We start from the raw sequence: 18,877 nt of genomic DNA, 5'->3' as shown, positions 1-18,877 counted from the left end.
AGCAGATTAAGACTACACTGTGGAAAACATTCAGCATATTCCTCATTACACTCTAGAGCAGCTCCCACAAGTGAGCTGTGGCAGAAGGCAACATGGGGCTAGCAAGTATCCAGCAATCTTCCTGACCCCTGTCCTCTGGATAAGTTTAAAATCATTATCATTAAACCACGCTGTGAACAGGAAACACAGCCAGGCACTGACTATTCCTGCAGAATACACTCCAGGTGCCTGGCCAACTCCTCAACCCTTACACGGTGTTTGAACTGTGCTGGCACTAACCCAACAAGCACAGAAGAGATTTTTATGACATGAACTTTGCTCATGGCCTCCCACAAATGCACACGTGTCACGGCTGCAGAGAGGAATGCAGAACTGCACAAGGCAAAACTGTCTCTGGAGGTGTTTCTAACAACGAGTATTGGGACATCTTTTCAGAGGTGTAAAGGGAAGGTGGAAAGGTTCAGCTCCCACTTTTCTTACAAGGCTCCTTGTGCCTTGGAAGATCTCACTACCCACCAAACCATAAGCTGAGAGCTCCTCGACTTCCTTACTACACTTCATTAAAGGGAAGATTTCAAACCTCTGAAAGAAGACCTGCAGTCTCAGGTGTTGAACACTTGCTGCTCTCCTGGTGGCAATAAGCAAAGAGGGAAACCACCAGTTACTCAACTTTTTCTGACTTTTTTCCCAGCTTCAGAGTTAAGGCAGAGTAACGCAGCCGGCAGTTCCCAGAGCAGACAACAGCCCTTGATTTCAGAGTCCACTAATACTCCTGTCCTCAGTCACTTTATTTGCTCAGTGCCAACAAAAAAGAGGCCCTGGTATTTTGGTATTTTTTTTCCTGGTATTCCAATTACCATAAACCCACCAATCCTCCCGCAGCACCATACCACGACAGCACGGGAGCAATATTTGCTCTATAGGTGGGAGGATGAGGCTTTTGTATTCTGCAGTGCATTGCTTGAGTAAGGAGAAGGAAGGTGCTCTGGGCGCGGGGCCCTACTCCAGCACCTTCTCCCTTCAGCTTTAATCACAGGGTGCAAACCTCTCACTGGATGCAGGGCTGTTGCTGGTGGAGGTTTAGTTATCGTGCAGTGTCTCACACGAGAGAGAAGCCGGCACATCTTGACTCGACTCTGCCACTGTAAACAGCTGATCAATGAGACAGGAATGCTGGGTAGAGTCATCTATAAAACTGGGAGAAAGAAGTCAAAGGGAGAAAGGTTTGAACAACTTTAGACACTAATGTAACACTAGAAGGCATGTAAACAATTATGGACCACGCTAACTCCTCTACTGTAAGAAAAGGAATACTGACACACATGTAACTCAAACGAGAACCCTAAAAATGGTTTCAAGAATACATTCTTCAGATGCAAGAGGTATTTGCAGAATTATACTACCTGAAAGCTGGAAGTGCAACCCACTATGGGGAGGGGGCGGAAGGGGGCTAGTTTCAATCTACAGAGAAGGAAGGCTGCTGTAAAACTGTGCACTAATAAAAATCTTATATTGTTGCTCATCAGGAAGAGCCCCCAAACAGGCTACAGCATCTGTGGTATGGGAAGGAGTATCCCCTGCTTTTTTTGTGTGCTGGCAGACTGAGCAAGTAAGATTAATTTTAAATAGCTTTTCTATCAAGCACAATTTAGACATGCATAAACAGCAACTTCTGTGAGAACAGTGTACAGAGTCTGACCCAGAAATCTCAGATTTACATTTGACACAGGCTTCAAGGGCTCCACGCTGACCGTGGAGTATAGATGGATCTCAAATAGCTGAATAGGAACTTCACAATGTATATATTTATTACTCAAACTCCAAAAATCACATAGGGAATAACAAGAAATATCAATATATTCTGACTTTACTTCAGATGGAAAGAAAGAATTAAACCCCATACCAATCTGCACACAGCACAGCATTGCATTTCACCAGCTCCTCCCCAGCTAATGAACTTACTTTGGGCATAAAAGCTCTTTCATATTCGGTGTCACAAGGAGTTGGCTGAATTGGAATAGTTGAATAATTAACATTACCTAAAGAGGGGCATCAAATGTAAGTGAAGGAGGTGATGGAAGTATGCAGAGGGCAAACTGGTATAGTCTTATGCCCCCATCCTCCAGGTCCCTCCGTGCAAGCAGGTTCCTGTGCTCCCACAGGTCTCCAGTCCCGGAGACCTGCAGAGAGTCATCTGCAGGACTGGGAAATTATTGTGCTTTTCAGCTCACTAGAAAGGACTCTTTTCCCTCTTCCTGTTTTCAGTAGCACGCAGGGAGCATGCTGTTCCATTCCCTGCTGCAAAAGCACAGTGTAGGGGGCGGAAATCCTGAAAAATATTGTGCAGCACCATTGATTCAGTACAGAGGGAAGCTGGGATACTCAACTGCATTTGGTGGCTTCGGAAGTTTCACCAGCTTTGAAACAAATATTGCCTAGGTAACATCCTCACAGTGTGGTTGGTAGTTCAAAGAGGCTGAAACACCATCTTATTACTCTTATTAAACCCATTACCAATTCATGTCTCCTGATCCCTTCCATGCATGCACACAAAACCCCCAAACAGAACAAAACAAAAACCAAAACAGGAATAAAATAAATAAATAAATAAAAGCATTCCCCAAACATTCATTTCACTTTTCTCTCTCTCTCTCCCAAATCAGACCAGCTTAGAGATACCAACTTCACCAACCTTCGCAAATTCAGCTAGCACACTGACTAACATGAAACTGCGTTAGACTCATTAAGACATTAATTGTAACACTCACATGGTCACTCATCTGCTTCTGGAAACCTGTCCTCAGAGCTGGTGATGTCCAAACCCTTATTCCAATCCCACATATCAGTAACTCATTGGCTATATGGAAGTGTATCCAAAGCACACAATGGCACATTAAGGTTGAAGAAAGCATTGGTAAAGGTGAAAAAAACTACAGCAGTTTTTTAGCCTACTCTAACTAAATGTTGAGCCACTGCAGAACTCCTCCTCCAGCCCAACATAAACTCAAATTGTGTCACCCCCTCTCCAAGACATTCTTTTGTGGTACGTTACTGGCACTTTATGTCAGTCTCATATGGTAGATACATGCACATTTGTCTGTGTGTTTACATACAAAAGGTCTGATAACAGTAAAACATTGTTCAGAGAGATATAAAAAACCCAAGGAGTTGCATTAGCCAAAAAAAGTGTTTTGTGAGAAACAACAATAAAAATGATATAACCACAGCTTTTCTTTTCTTTAAAATTAGATAAATACCCAAAGCTATGATTTCACTTGGGGCCTCTGTACCTTGACAGGGAGTCCAATGGAGTATATCTGAAGGCACTTAATATCCTCTACTCAGCTGTAAGATGGTTGCACAGGGAGCTGGGGAGCTTGGGATGTGATTTGGGGCATGGAGGAGAGAGATGGATGAAAACAAGCCCTGAAAAGCTGTGATCCACACAGCACCAGGTGCTGAAATGAAAACAAACATACAACCCAGGTGTTCAGAAGGTCTGTCTTGAAAAAGAAAACTGCCAATTGCAAATGTCTTTGTGTTTCTATTGACAGAGCACTTCATGCAACTCTGACAGTGCATCATACACTCTTAGAGATATTTAGCTTTGTCAGTTCATTGACCTCCTCAGTTCCCACTTCCTCGCAGTCAGTCTTCTCAGCTTTGCCAAACCTGCACCTCTCTTCTGCTTTCACTGAGTCTTTCTGGAGCTTCTTGCCAGAAGGAAGGATGTCCTTGGTTTCTGAGTTATCTGTGCCATGGGCTATCTTATCAGAATTCTGTACAGAAGGCACCAGGTTGGCAATCTCATCCGTTGGAGATCGCCCAATGCTGCCATCCACTTGAACCCGAATGTCTGGAGATATAGACAACTGGTGATGTGGCACGATCCCATTGTCCATGCATTTTGGGTAAAGGTAGGTCTTCATCTGACCTTTCCCCTTCACATTGACTGTCCCCCGATAGTCAAAGTCATACCCCATCTTGTTTAGGATGCGATAGCTCTCCTCACTCACCTGTATACGACACTCAACACCAGTGGTGTCCATTCTGCTAGCAATGTTCACAGTGTCACCCCAAATGTCATACAACAACTTCGTGGTGCCAATGACCCCAGCAGTGAGGGGGCCGTGGTTAAAGCCAATTCGAAGTTTAAAATTAAACCACAGCATGTTGTTGTTGAAGTCATCCACCACTCGCATCATTTCTTTGGCAAATTCAAAAAGGGTCTGCAAATGTCCGTGGGGATGGTTATTGTCCTGACACTGTGAGGTGTTCAGTCCTGAAGCAGCCATATATGTTGCCCCAATTGTTTTTATTTTCTCAATGCTGCTGTAATGTGGTTTGCTCAGCAGCTCATCAAAATCCCCAATCAATTCATTAAGGACTCTGTAGCACTCTTTGCCTCCTTCGTAGTTCTCTTCATAGAACTCACTGAAGTTCACAATACTTGCAAAGATTACTCCGCCGCTGTCGTGGTTTTTGGAATAGCTCTGGGACACCTTCAACTGCTCAGCCACGTGGTACGGAATAATATTCCTCAGCAACCAGTCAGCTTGATCCCTCATGCTCTGAATTTTGGTGCGATGAAGATCGGCTTCCACATCTCCGTGATAGTGGAGACGGTAACTGACCTCAAACTCTCGATTCAGAAACCAGACCAGGAGAAGCAGAAGGAAGGAAACCAAAACCACTTCTTGGCCGATCAGGTCTGCTGGCCTCTTCATGTCATTTGACGCTGAACTGTTGCATGGACTCTTTCTGGAGCTGGAAGCAGAAGAACATGAAAGGTGTATTTAAAAATGCAGAGTTAGGGCATTGTGATTTCTGCTCTGTATCCTATCTAGCAAAGGAATCCTTTGCTAGGAAAAGAAGTATAGGCAGTGTACGTAATATACTAAGTTATAAAATACGCTTTGATAACTTTATCTGCTGTTAAGCATGCTAAAGAATTAATTTCATTGTTAAACTCGATGAGTACTTCCTTAAAGGGTTATCATCAGGTTCAGCAACACAGAAATTGCCTGGCCTGTACAGTAGTCACCAAGGAAACAGTTATTGTTATATCTAAACATATAACTAAAAGCACTACAAGTAAATATGTATTTAAAAATGCCTGTGTATGCGTTATGAGTGATATATGTGCACATGTATGTCTATATGGGGAGTGTCCATAAGTTTGGTGGAATTTATCTTTCTTTGTATCGCCTCCAATATTCAGAAACATCTAGAATTATAGAATCATAGAATAGTTAGGGTTGGAAAGGACCTTAAGATCATCTAGTTCCAACCCCCCTGCCATAAGCAGGGACACCACACACTACACTACGGCCTTGAACACTGCCAGGGTTGGAGTGTTCACAACTTCCTTGGGCAACCTATTCCAGTGCCTCACCACCCTCACTATGAAGAACTTCTTCCTTATATCTAACCTAAGCTTCCCCTGTTTAAGTTTGAAGCCATTACCCCTTGTCCTACCACTACAGTCCCTAACAAAGAGTCCCTCCCCAGCATCCTTGTAGGCCCCCTTCAGATACTGGAAGGCTGCTATGAGGTCTCCACGCAGCCTTCTCTTCTCCAGGCTGAACAGCCCCAACTTTCTCAGCCTATCTTCGTACAGGAGGTGCTCCAGTCCTCTTATTATCCTTGTGGCCTTCCTCTGGACTTGCTCCAGCAGCTCCATGTCCTTTTTATGTTGAGGACACCAGAACTGTACACAATACTCCAAGAGAACATCTGCTTTATATTCCTGGTGCCTTTCCCTTGTTTCCTCATCAAAGACCTTGGCAGCATGCCTTTAAACAGACAAAGATTTGAGAAGTAGATAACCCTGTACGAAACACTTCATGGAGAATTGCATGAAAGTGAAGAATATGGAGCTCTGGGTTGACACCTTTGATATGTTATAACCACTGAAGCTTTTTATGGTGGAGACAGAAAGTTTCTCAAAGTGCCAAAATTAAAAAAAAAAAATTAAAACAAATCATGTCTCACATAGATCAAGAAGAGTATTTCAAATCCTTCCGACAGTTCGTCAACTGCCTGTTGAGATTATGAAGCACTGATGGAGTGTGCTTCCAGTGCCAAACCGCCCTTAACAAGGAGACATCTGCAGTCTACGACTCAATATTCTGGAGAGATTCAGACACAAATTTAATCTGAGGAGACATCACCTATGTGATCCTAGAAGCTAAGTCTGAACCCAGACAGACTGGCATGGAGCGATTCCTGGAGTCACTTCACTACAATTTTTTCTATAAAATTATGCCAAAGCTCAAGATTTGATATGAGCAGACACATGCTAAAATTCTTCACATTAAGAGATGGTTTGATAAGGGAAGGCATCACATCAACCTTTCTTCTTGACACACAGAAAGACAACCCATCTCTCAGTGTCTGTATGGATTTCTCTTATGAAGGTATGTTAGCAGAAGAGATTAAAACTCAAAGCACAACTGTAGCAACAGCTGAAGACAACTAAATTTGTTTCTGTAACACATGAAAATATTTCTAAGTTCAATTTGTTTCTTTATGTCCATGTGGGACATTTCCACTTCTGAAACAGAAGCAGACACTTCAGCAATGGAGCTATACTACTGGCCCTTTTTTTTTTTTTTTTTTTTTTTTTTTCAGAAAAAGAGTTTCTTTTTCTGAATGTTCATTCTCCAATATTTGATTAACAAAAAACAAGCACGATGAAGCAAAACCACAGCAGAGTTGTGAAACAGATGAATGTGCACAGTCTCTGAAAACACTTGTAGGTGCTATGGTCTTCATTTGTATTGATTGGCTTTTATCAAAGTAACCCTGTAGGAGAAAAAGTTTACCATAAGTAAAATATTTACAGCAGAGAGCTTACAAGTTGAATTTCAGAGTAAAGATAAGACTGCATATTCTGTTGGAAATTTCTCCTTTTGTTTTCAACCATAAATAAACTTTCAATATACTTTCATAAATTACATACATAAATATACTTTCAACCATAAGTATACTTCTCCCAGGAGATTAATTTTATTGGTTTGTTATTAAAAAGACACAAGGGAAGAATGAAAAGAGGAGATTACTCTCAATTCACCAAATAGGTCCCTACAATCAGGTTCCAACAATTGCTGATGCATTGCTATACTAAGACTCCTTCCTTTTCTTCCTTTCTCCCCTACAACTACTTTTCCCAACAGAACCTCTGCCAGGAACCTATTAATTTTCTCCCTAGAAAGACAAGTCAGAGACTAAGACAAAGGCTAAGTTGTTAGTGACTAGAATGTAACATGTAACAATTCCTGAAATACAATCCTTGCTACCTATTTTGCAGGTGGCAAAGTATCCTCCCAGTTCGATGGGCTTATAAAACACAATAAGGAGAGGATAAGCAAGAGATCTTTGAAAATAAGTAAGGCTGGAGAAGGTGAGGAATGAATCTTGGTTGAGGAACATGATTCAGGTTCCTTTCAGAACAGTTTGTTATTTTCAGTATCTTGTGGGAAGAGATCTGCTAGAAGATCTGAGCAAGGACACATTACTCCTTTGAGAGTATGAGTTTGATCCAGATAATCTGCTCTAACATCGAACATCCCTGCCACAGGGATTTAAGTCATTAAAAGCTTTTTATTTACAGTTTGTTGTAAAAAATGTTCCTCAAAGTACTTGAATTCCTCTTAAATGAATTAGGCAAGCATCACCAATTCTATGCTACAAAAAGTGGCTTGTGTTGAACGCAAGATTTGCCTTTTAAGAAGAAACTGCTGCCTCTCAACCACCACTCGTGAAGTACTGGCATCTGCAAGCTCCCAGTCATGTCCTCAAGTGCTGACTTGACCTTATTTCCCATGTGGGTGGTACAACCTTAGAGGTGTGCATGTGAATCAAGTGCCTCACTTGTAAACTGACCTGATTTCATTAACAAGGTAATGGGTTAGTATCTCAAAAAAGAAGGTGCAGTATCTTTTCCAGAACAGGCGTTTCTGATCACAGTGGGACTGCTACAAGCATTAGGGCAAAAAGACGTGAGATGCCAGCCTGAAGGAGGGAGCAATTAAATCTTACTCATTTGGAAATCAAACTTCTGGATGTTGCAGCAGCCAGGTTTCAGAACCTAAAGGACTATAAATCATCTTACACAGTCAGTTAGCAAAGATGACCTGAAGCTTCCTTTTAGAATGAAAAGAAGGAAAAAGAACCGCCCCCCCCCCCCCCCAACAACAAAAAAAAAAAAAAAAAAAAACCCCCCCCCCCCCCCCCATAACAGAAAGGATCTCTTTCTTTTTAAAGTCTACTTTTTATGAGGTGCTGCAGCAGAAAATGGATTTTAAAAATCATGCAAACTGAAATCCTAAGCCGACAATGTTCCTTTAAGTCAAACTGGTGAAGTGCTTCCTGGCAAAGACACCTAACTATTAACTTGGCATCTTCATCCAGGCTGTGTGTTGAATATGAAACAAGTGAGAGCTCCGGAGATAGAATCTCCTTTGGCTTGATCACGAATCATAAAGATAATGGCTTTCCACTTACAAAGATTTTTGGAAAGCTGTTCTGCTTCTGAGCCAGTAACCTATGTTTGGATTTGGATATCTTGCTGTATTTAAAGAGGATGCATGCCTGCTAAATCTTAAAGAGGAACACTATGGTGGAACAGTGTGAAAAAGGGAAATCAAAGTGCTGCTTTCAATGAAGAACATGTAATGGATGCCTATAAAAAAACCCACCTCAAGTGGCTTATCACTGTTCCTCCTCGAGCGGTCACAAATTAGAAAATTATATGCTCTGCCTGCTCTAAGAAATTCATGTGAACAAGAAATATTTCCTGCTTAAAAGACAAAGTTTATGGGTGTATCTCTTTGAGACTGAAGAGCTCATCTGTTTGGAAAACAAGGCAGATTCCATATTTTGATTTACTGAGCACAGTGAGGATGGTCCAGAGTTGAACTTTGTGCTAAGACTTCATTACCACTACTAGCATCTCTCTTCCCACACAACATTAATAATTATCTCAATTCTTGATCAAGAAGAGGGAATAACCTCATTAAAGGCATGCAAAACAAGTAAGTCTGTTTGGCTCTCTTGGAACACAGGAGAAACTTGTATGCTGACTGAAGTGAACAAGGAACCTTATTTATTTCAGTAAGAAAGCAACAGCAAAACAGTTTGTTAAGATAAAGGAGTTTCAACTTTGTATTACACCATCACCAGGAGAAAGGGGAAATTATGTTTTCACAGAACCCTAGAACTGTGGTATACAAGAATGTACATTAGCAGATCCCTGAAAAGAGAAGCCAAATTCTGTTGCAAATTAATGGTAGAAACAGAATAGGACTAAATCTTAGTTGTCTCTTTAACTTCCAGCACTTTGAAGGATTGTGTTAATTTACAAATTTGGGCTGGTTCAGTTCAGTGTGGAGCCTGGCCTGTTAACAAAGACCATACTGGACTGGTACAATTCCTGCTTTACAACAGAGACAGTGGCCAACTAACCTGACAAAACCATTGCTTGACACACAGAACAGCCAGCGCTGTGAAGTAACACACGCATTTTTCCCCCAACTGAGGGAGTGACAGACAAAATACAAATCTAGTACATTTCATAATAAAAAGTTAAAAATGAAGTTTAGAAGTGTTCAGTGAGAGAGATATTTTGGTCACTGCCTTATTTGGCCTTTAGCTGGCAAGCTAGGATTTGCATAGCAAGCAGAGTATGCTCCACACATGCTTGCAGCAACATCTTCTGAGTGGTTTGGTTTCTTATGCACTCTTACCTTTACTTGTCATGAGTTGAACAAAAACAAAAAAACCAAGCCACCTCTGTTCTTTTGGCTTTAATTTCCCATTCTGGATTCAGTGAACTGTTATATGAACCATATATATATACACTGAAATGTTTAGTGAATTCTGTTATAAAAATGAAGGTACTGTTCATGAATCAAAGCCACACTAAAAGGAAAACTCGTGTTAAAACCAACCAAACAAAACCCCCAACACTGTAGTAAGTGCTGACTTCTTGGTGAATAAATACCTAATGTGAAAGCACAGTTATCATCTCCCTGTTCTTAAACCCCATGGGTTTTCTAAACTACCACAGCATTCATGTAGATGGCATTTTTTAAAAAGTAATTGTTTTCATACATACTCCCAGTAAAAGTGACACACTCCTCAATACACATTTGTTTAGATTAATTACTGACTCACATATTCACAGGGTTGTTAGTTCCGTCAAGTACATCATTGCCCCAGTACTGCCCCCAAATTTGTAATTAGCAAACATGACTTTCCTAATACCAGAGACCAACAAAAACAGCTTGAAAATGGTACTGCAAAACTTGCAATAAAACCAGGAGAAATTCCACACTGAAACAATCAGAGCGAATCTTTAACATGTGTACTTATAAGGGGCTATTAATAACCCAAGAAAAGATTTGTGTTTGTTTGTTTAAAAGTCTGAGCACTTAAATCTCATTTGCTCCCAAGGATATGCCTTGCAAGTCTGCCTAAGCAAGCTCAGGGGGGCAGACAATACCCAGACTGTCATAACCAGCATTGCTCAACCCAGTGAAGGCAGCTGGCTTCACAGACAGCGTTTTCGGCTGAAGCTCCTCTACTGCAGGGGATTCTCACCTGGCAAGCTGTGGATAGCATCCAACTCAAAACACTTCTGGATGGTGCAAATCAACCAATAAAATAAAATAAATAGCTCACGATGTACAGATAATGCTTTAAAAACTGCTACTACTACAAAACCAGATGATATTTTATAGCTCCTCCATAGTTATAGTTCCTAGAAATCAAATTTAGAAAGAAAATAGCATTACATAACTAAGCAACTGCAACATTAGCTCTCTGATGATTTTTGGTCATACCTAAGACCCCTGCAAAGGAAATTACGCACACAAGGAGCTTAAACACAACTTGCTGAAACAATTTGCTGACTTCCCAAGTGTATTACTGTAGCAAAGTTCTGCTACATATAATTGACTGGAAATTTTTCTATCCCTAAACATAAAGATGGTAATTTAATATAAAGCTTACCTAAAGTTCTGTGCCAAATCTAGATGAAAAGTTTCCATGGAGCTGAAATAAAAAAGCATTGATTTCAGAAGGAAAGTTAAAGCAATAAACAAAGCACCCTGCCAGAATTCCAGTTAGCATTTTAAACTTTACTATTATGTAGACTGCAGGACCAGTAATTGCACTGCATGCTTCATCAGCTTCAGACAAACTTTGTTTGAATGTGACTTATTTGCACTTTTTGCTTGGAAGAAGCAACCAGTCACAGAGATGCAAACACCTCTAAAGAGTAACTGATGATAACGCAGTCAAGTTGATGCCTGTTACAAGTAAGCGTTAAACAATCCAATCTTACCTTGGAAACATGAAAAAGCAATTTCAGAACTCTAAAACTCACTTACGGCTTCATCTTATCTGACCACACAATACAAAGATGTAAAAAAAACCCAACAAGCCTCTCCAAACAAGTAGAGAGTCTGGTTTTGAAAATGCCATTACAGAAAATCATTAAGTAGTTTAAGCAACTTTTGTGTTTACTTGTCTTGCAATTTCTCTACCACAATCACGTATTACAAACTCAGGATTAGTTACTTTTGGAAAAGAAGAAATCTGCAGCATGGACTTATTTGCCTGAGATGGACACAAAGCTCCAGTTACCACTGTGTCAAAACCTATTATCCAGATAGGACAGGAACAAAAAAGTTATTATTAACAAACAAAAGTTACAAGTCTCACTAATTCAACCTGTATTATTTTTCTTCATGATCAATTCTATAAATCATTTTGTCAGTTCTGCAGTTGAACAGCTCTGTTATTTTAAATATTTATTTTTTAAAGATGAAATAACAACATATTCTCTGATTTCTGTACTTTGCCCATCAATGATCACCCCTCTTCAAACCACAGGTTTAGTCTAATATGACCTAGGAAACCATTTGTCAATTGACTCTACTTCCAACTTATTTTTTTCCCCAAGGAAAAACTTTCTTCCTATAACCCTTATAGCCACTTCCAACTTACAGATGTGAATAAGGGGTGACTTTCATTCTCCCTGCCCTTTTGTATATAAATTAGATCAAGATTAAAAAAGACCACTGAAGATACTTGAAGAGGGGATTAAAGGCTAAACACTCACACAAAGCATGTATCTGCAAACTCCTTTTGGTTTGGTGCTTTTTCATATATTTCACTGTATGATTGAGCAGGCCTCTGAAGAAGGCATAGGAACTAGAATAATCTAGAATAAAAAGCCCTTGCAAAGTCCACACTACAGTAGAAGAGCCAAAGGCTGTGACGTTTCTTAAGCCACTGAGAAGTGCAAGTTGATTATAAAATTTTGACAATAGGAGTGGATGGCTTGGAAGGACTCCCTTGAATCTTTTGGCAAGAAAGTAGAAAGAATACTGCAAACATGTTCTCCTATGGGGAAAATCAGAGGAAAAACTTAAAAGCCTTAAAGTTATTGCACAGAAACTGCATTAAATTGATTCTTCAGTTACTGTCCTGCAGCATCCTCTGAAAAGGCAGTAAAGTGAGAAAGGAAACAGTATATTAGAATCCTATTAAATCATAGCACCTGCCTTCCACAGTGGAAAACTCCTTGAGAAAGGAGGTATTAGAAAGATACATGGTTCCTATGGGGAAAAATAAATCCAGAGGGGTGTGAGGGAACAACTGGGCTCTCTGGCACCACCAAATGTATCAGAGATTTCTTGATAATAAAACAGATTTTCAAGCAAACGGTGAAAGGCAATTGTACGGGTCTGATAAGAATGTGTGCCTTAGAAACACATCGATTGAGGACAGAGTGTCATTCCAAAACAGATTACAGGAAAAGGGCTCCTCAGATATTGTCCTAAAATCCTTAAAATAAATAAATCTAAAAAAAAAAAAAAAAAGAACTCTTCCCAAATATTAAGTTTGAGGGGCTGGAGAAAGTCGTGGCAGATGCTAAATTCCCATGCATTAGATCCTCACTTCACTGGTGGAGAAAACCAGAGATGTTCATCTAAAACACGGTCTGTAAGTGCTAAGGTGCGATGCTCACCTGTCTGGACACAAGGAGATGTAGAGCAGAATGAGAAGCACTGCTCCTACTATGGTTGCCAGCAGAGATCGCATCCAGGAGCTTAGCTGGCAGAAGTTACAGTACTGCACAATGGTGATGAGAATTGCACAACACATAAACATGGTGTACTGCAACAAAGAGAGAGAACGTGAGTTAGCATCTTCTGCTGACTGAAGCCCCCCTGCACACAAATGCCAGCGTAAATTAAGGAATGTGTGGTATGAAAGAGAACTATCTGATTTTGGTTGTGTTATATGCACGGTAAGTAATCCCTCACAGCGTCTGTATCAGGACACAGCACCCAAAGATGGAGGTCTTCCCTTCAAAGAGGAAGAAAACTTTTAGCACAGGTTTGTTGCAATTTTCCATAGATGGAGTTTTATATTACTGCATTACACAATCATTAGTTTAGAAGCTTTCAATACCTTCAGCTTACCTTTGCAAAAGGCTCAGTGCCAAAAAGAGAAAAGAGAAAGTAGAAAGACGAGAGGGAAAGGAAAGCAAAAGAGAGGAAAAAAGAAAGAAAAAACAAAACAAAACAAAACAAAACAAAACGAGGAAGGTAAACATCTGTGATAACCTCCTCTCAGCTGCTGGGGTTAGGTCCTGTCTGTTTTAAACCAAACATCAAAATTCCACTGCATCAAAAATGTGAACACATTAACCCTCAGAAACTTCTCCCAACTACCTACTTTTAAAAACACTTTTTGAAGGACATTATCATACCTGCCAGTAAAAGGTGAATTCAAATAAGAAAAAAAAAAATCTGTGTTTGTAACGATGGGCAGGGATCAGTCATTGTCAAACTAATGTTTGGTAACACACCCACTCGTGCCAATTTGAAACAACCCTTTTTTAATTTTCTGTTCCAAATGCCGCATCTCGAAAACCCTTTCCCTTTCCACATCTTCACTGGACAAAGAAAAGGAAGTGCAGGACAGATATATTACCCAGAATGTCTTAATTTTCCCAAAATATAATCTTACAGTGGTCAAAACTCTCAAGCTGATGTGCAAATTTTTGTTTTATCAAGAATATTCATGACCATCCAAGCTAGAACAGAAGCTCCACAACCATATTATGGAGTTCTGTTCTAGCTACATATTGCGTTTTACAGTATCAAATGATCATTCTCTCCCTTTTTCTCTCATTTTAAATTTCCTTTACAGCTGAAGCGCAGGGAATGCAGATTAGCAATACTGTAGCATAACAAATAAGCATGTGATTCAGAAGCAGACACAGTGTATGGAAAAACATCCTTACATAATTCACCATTTTTAAACCACAATCACAGTTGTTGTTTTTTTGAATGACCCAAAAATGGATAAAAGAAATTTCAGAAGAGTCCATAAAACCCCCAGAATTTGAACTTACTTTTTTTCCCCCCATTTCAGGTCTCCTAAAGTGGCAGAGCACTGGTTCTCACTCCAAGTGATGCCCCAGCACGGAGCCAGCCTATAGAGGGTCAGGAAGTGCTGTGTTTTACTATGTAAGCATGGCTTTGGAAAGTTTTTTTGGTTTTTTTTTCATTGCTGCTTTGGTTAATTTTGATTATTTTATATCCAGGGAAGGTATAAAATGCTATGAATAAAAAAAACTTTGCAAAACCATGTCATAGTAAAATATGACACTTACCTGACCCTCTATAAATTGACTTCATTTCCTAGAGCTCCATGATTGTCGAAACACTGAGCACAAGATGAGTTGGGACACCTCTTGGAGAGTGAGCCAACAGCCCCACGACTCAGGAGGACCTGCAAGAGGAGAGAAAGCGAAGTTCATTCTCAGTTTGGTGATGAACACCACCACCTCACTGCTGCTGCCTGAAGCATTCAGACTGGCCACCTGATCTGAGCAGGTATCAAGGATACACTAATTAAATGGTTCATCCAACATTTTTTGTAAATGTTTGGAGAGATGATCAAGGATGGTGATGAATGGAATGATATTTGAAGGTTTTCGCCTCCCTTCAGTGTGAGGGAAACATTCCTACAATTAATTTACTGGTAGTCATGACAGAGACACACCATCATCAAAGTGAATAAACAATCAAACAAATAAGTATATTTTACAGCTTAAAAAAGATTAACTGAGGTTCACAAAAGTTAAGAGCTATAAATAATTTTAAATATGGAATTTGAGAGAATATCAAATGCACTCTTCTGTGACTGTGATAACCATGGACTATCTTTTTAAGTTGGGAAGGACCAAAAAACGTCCAGTCCATATGTTTGCACAGAACAAACACTTCCCAACACCCATAATAAGCTGTGATAGGAAGAATGAAGAGGATCTGGTCATTATGTATGCCCAGGGCCCTGAAATAGCAAAAAGTTTATGAAACAGGATTCCGTGAAGATCCAGGAAAGGAAGGATGTTACACTGTACTACCCAAGAGAAACTTGCAGAGAAACATACTTTCATTTCTGGTTCCAGTCCATTTTATTCACAAAGTTTTTAAGCATTGATTTCATGCTACAGTTAGACTTTAAAGTATACTATTCTTCCCTTTACTTAATATTTAACCCCTTGTTCCCCCCTTCTGAATGTTTTTATTAAAGGAGACAACAAATCCCCTGTGGACCTTTCTGTGGCTAGGCTAAATATGCCAATTTCTTTCAATTTCTTTTCAACAGACAGCAATTGCATTCCTTTAACCATTCCCGCAGCTCCTGCACAGCACAGCAATCATTTCTATGTGTCATCTCTCCTTCACGTTCCTCCATCTAACTCCACAATGAAAAAACATCCACTACTGTTCTCATTGTTGAAATTCACTAATGTGCAGTCAAAATTTTAAATCATACACAGCATCTCCCACTACAAACTCTAAATCAAACTCAGAAACAACACAATTACAAGACTTATACTATTTGTGTTATCTAGAACAAACACCTGCAGAAAGGGTTTGGTCTAAGAAAAAATAAAAGTGTGTATGTAAGTATGTATGTAGGCAGGCATTCAGAGGCATCCCTCTCCTCTTTTGTATGAGAGTTTTCCAATAAGCAAGTGACTGTATTTATATAACAAACTAGGCATTTCATCATACACAAATCCCTATCCCTCTAAGGGATCTGTATCAAACAGATGTAAAGCACGAGGGAGGTGAAGGGAGACAGCAGGCAAGCAACAAGCTTTGTTAGATCCAAAACGTCAGATTATGAAATGGAGTTCGACAACTTACATGTATATTTGTTTCAAAATCAGAGGTGAAGTGTGAAAAAACTGCAAGAGCTGGGAGAGAAACCAGGATTGCACCGAAAAAATGTCGAGGCAGCCAGCCAGATATCACCTCCAGGAGACGTTTGGTGCAAGTCATCACCTCCTCCAGAAAGAATGCCATTCTGGAACAAAGGAAAGCACAGAGCCAGCATTAATTTCAGCCCATCACTTCATACATCTCACTTACCTGTAATAATATAACTTCAAATCCTTCACTTAGACTGCATGAGCAATCGCAGCATATTATACACCAGAGCACCTGTTGGTGATTTTGGAAAATAATCCACCTTTGCTGGAAGATGATTGGTTGGTGGCTCACGAAGGGTGTCAGCAAGTGGGATGGTGGGCTTGGTGAAAACAATCTGAAATCCATATTTCACTTACTTGGGAGGCAAGCATAGGGAAGACTTCTCTCCATTCATAAATATTTAGCCTTAAAGCAAGTGGGGAGAGGGGAAGCTTTTACAAGTTAAAAAAAGATACATAATATAACACCAGAAATGTTTGAAAAAGAGGGCTGTATGCTCTTTTAAAAGTCACTCAGAGGCCATGCAAACCCATGCCATCTTCGTGTTATACTGCAGTCAAAACCAGTTCTCCCAGTTACAACCACCGTGACAGAAGTTCCTGTCTGCAATCAGACTCTGTTCCCTCTCATTAGGGAAGGGGAAGAGGAGTGTAGGCTGAGAGCTGGCACCCTCGGCAGGCAGCAGAGCCTGAGAAGCAGTTGGGATGAGCACCTCCGGGGCCAGCTGGCACACTCTCCGCTGCCTGTCGGGATCTATCACAGCAACCCAGTTGGCTCCACACAAGGCACGCGGGAAGGAACGGTTCTTGCCTCAAGCTGCTGATAAAGCGACGGCCCAAACCTGTGAAGAACTGAAGGAGCCAACTGGAAGAGCTCTGGAGAGCAGCTTAACGGAGATACTTCTTAAATGAGACCATTTCTAATTGTTAAAATGAATAACGAAAGGTAAAAGGACACTTAATGCTCGAGGACATGGCATAGAAAAAGGTTATTTATCTATAAAAACAAATCCTCAGGATAACTTCCTTCTTAACAGCTCAAAAACATTACTCACTCCAGAAAAATTCCAACTGCCGTTCAAGTTTCTGATTATTTTTATGAAGCCGTGAAAAGGTAACATAGTACACTTAGCTTCATTCAAAGCCAGTGCATGGGGATGTATGTAATTATCAGAATCAGTCTAGGCGGGTAATTCTGCTCTTGTAACAGCAGACTACAGCAGAGCCCAAACAGTAAATAATTACTTCTTTTTTTTGGACAGCGATGCTCACAGCTAAAAAAAAACAACCAACCAATAAATACAACGTATGCTAAATACGAAATTCACCATCTCCGAAGTTACACAAATTATTCTGTACCACCTACATCTTTTAAAAGATGAAAAGCTATCCACTGATTTTTTTAACACTGTTGTCTAAAATACAAGGTATTACACTGGATAAAAGCCTGACACAAACCAGAATAAATTTGAAATTCTTTATGTGAATCTGGCACTTACTCCACAACTCTAAATATGTATTGTTTATGAACGATATTTTAATTCTCTGGTCCAGACTTCTGAGAATTTTGTGACCTCAAGCATTTTTTTTGAACCTTCAAGAGCTCTTCTCTGATTTAATACATTAAAATCTAGAAATTACATTCAAATGCTTAGAGAAAGATAAATTCGGGGTAACAGGATGAAGATGCTGTAATACATCAGGATCCCACGAGAGGGTGCTCACAGATTTGCTAGTTCCTAGTTTAATGGACTCGCATTTACACGATAAATGACAGCTATATTTCACCACAAAAAAGAATTTCCAAAGCAAAGAAATTAAAAAAAGTATACAAAGCAAATTAAAAAAAAAAAAACCTCTATAAAATAAAAATTGTTTTTTTCTGAAGCGTTATATACTGTCCCAACTCAGTTGCCTCTAATATCAGTGACAGAACTGCGCCTGTCTGCAGTGGCAGCCAAGTTCCCTCAGTATCAAGTACTTCTGAAAATGCCACTCGAGTTCATGCCTTTGAAAATAAAGTTCAGTTCTCCCAAAGCCCACGAATTAGGATTAGCATTTACATGGCTGAACTGTAAGAAAGGAATCATAGAATCACAGCTTGGTTTGGGTTGGAAGGGACCTTAAAGCTCATTCATTTCCAACTTGCTGCCACAGGCAGGGACACCTTCCCCTACCCCAGGTTGCTCAAAGCCCTGTCCAGCCTGGCCCGGAACACTGCCAGGGATGGGGCAGCCACAGCTTCTTTTTCAAGGAAACCGACCTGGGCTGCAAGGCTGAGCACTCCCAGGACCAGGCTGCATCCCGGTGCTCCTGCTGGCAGCTGGGTGGGGAGCCCAGGGAAGTGGGATCCGAGGAGACAGATCAGCGACACCTCTGCCCACACTCTACATGATGTTCCACATCGCTCCCATGCAGGCTGGCACTGAAACCAGCACTGTGGCACGCAAATCGTGGCAGATACCCAGTGCAGCTCATGTCTCTCAGCACATGTTTCTGCACCACAGAGCCCCAACCCACACAACAGGGGCTTCGTGGCGCAGAAAGCTTTTCTGGTTTTAATGT

The 18,877-nt window shown here is 40.5% G+C and overlaps 1 protein-coding gene across 1 annotated transcript; it reads right to left on the bottom strand.

Moving 5' to 3' along the window:
- Positions 1-3,524: 3,524 nt before the first annotated feature.
- On the bottom strand, positions 3,525-16,420 carry LOC104405895 (adenylate cyclase type 9). Its single transcript, XM_010014736.1, has 4 exons — positions 16,248-16,420; positions 13,043-13,191; positions 11,017-11,058; positions 3,525-4,767 (listed from the first exon to the last, which is right to left on the bottom strand). Exons 1-4 carry the CDS (start codon positions 16,404-16,406, stop codon positions 3,582-3,584), a joined length of 1,536 nt encoding a protein of 511 aa, XP_010013038.1. The 5' UTR covers positions 16,407-16,420; the 3' UTR covers positions 3,525-3,581.
- Between the last annotated feature and the right edge of the window lie 2,457 nt (positions 16,421-18,877).

Source organism: Nestor notabilis, unplaced genomic scaffold (genome assembly GCF_000696875.1).
Source record: "Nestor notabilis isolate BGI_N333 unplaced genomic scaffold, ASM69687v1 scaffold8575, whole genome shotgun sequence".
Taxonomy (NCBI): Eukaryota; Metazoa; Chordata; class Aves; order Psittaciformes; family Psittacidae; genus Nestor; species Nestor notabilis.
This window is presented reverse-complemented; position numbering and strand designations above follow the sequence as displayed.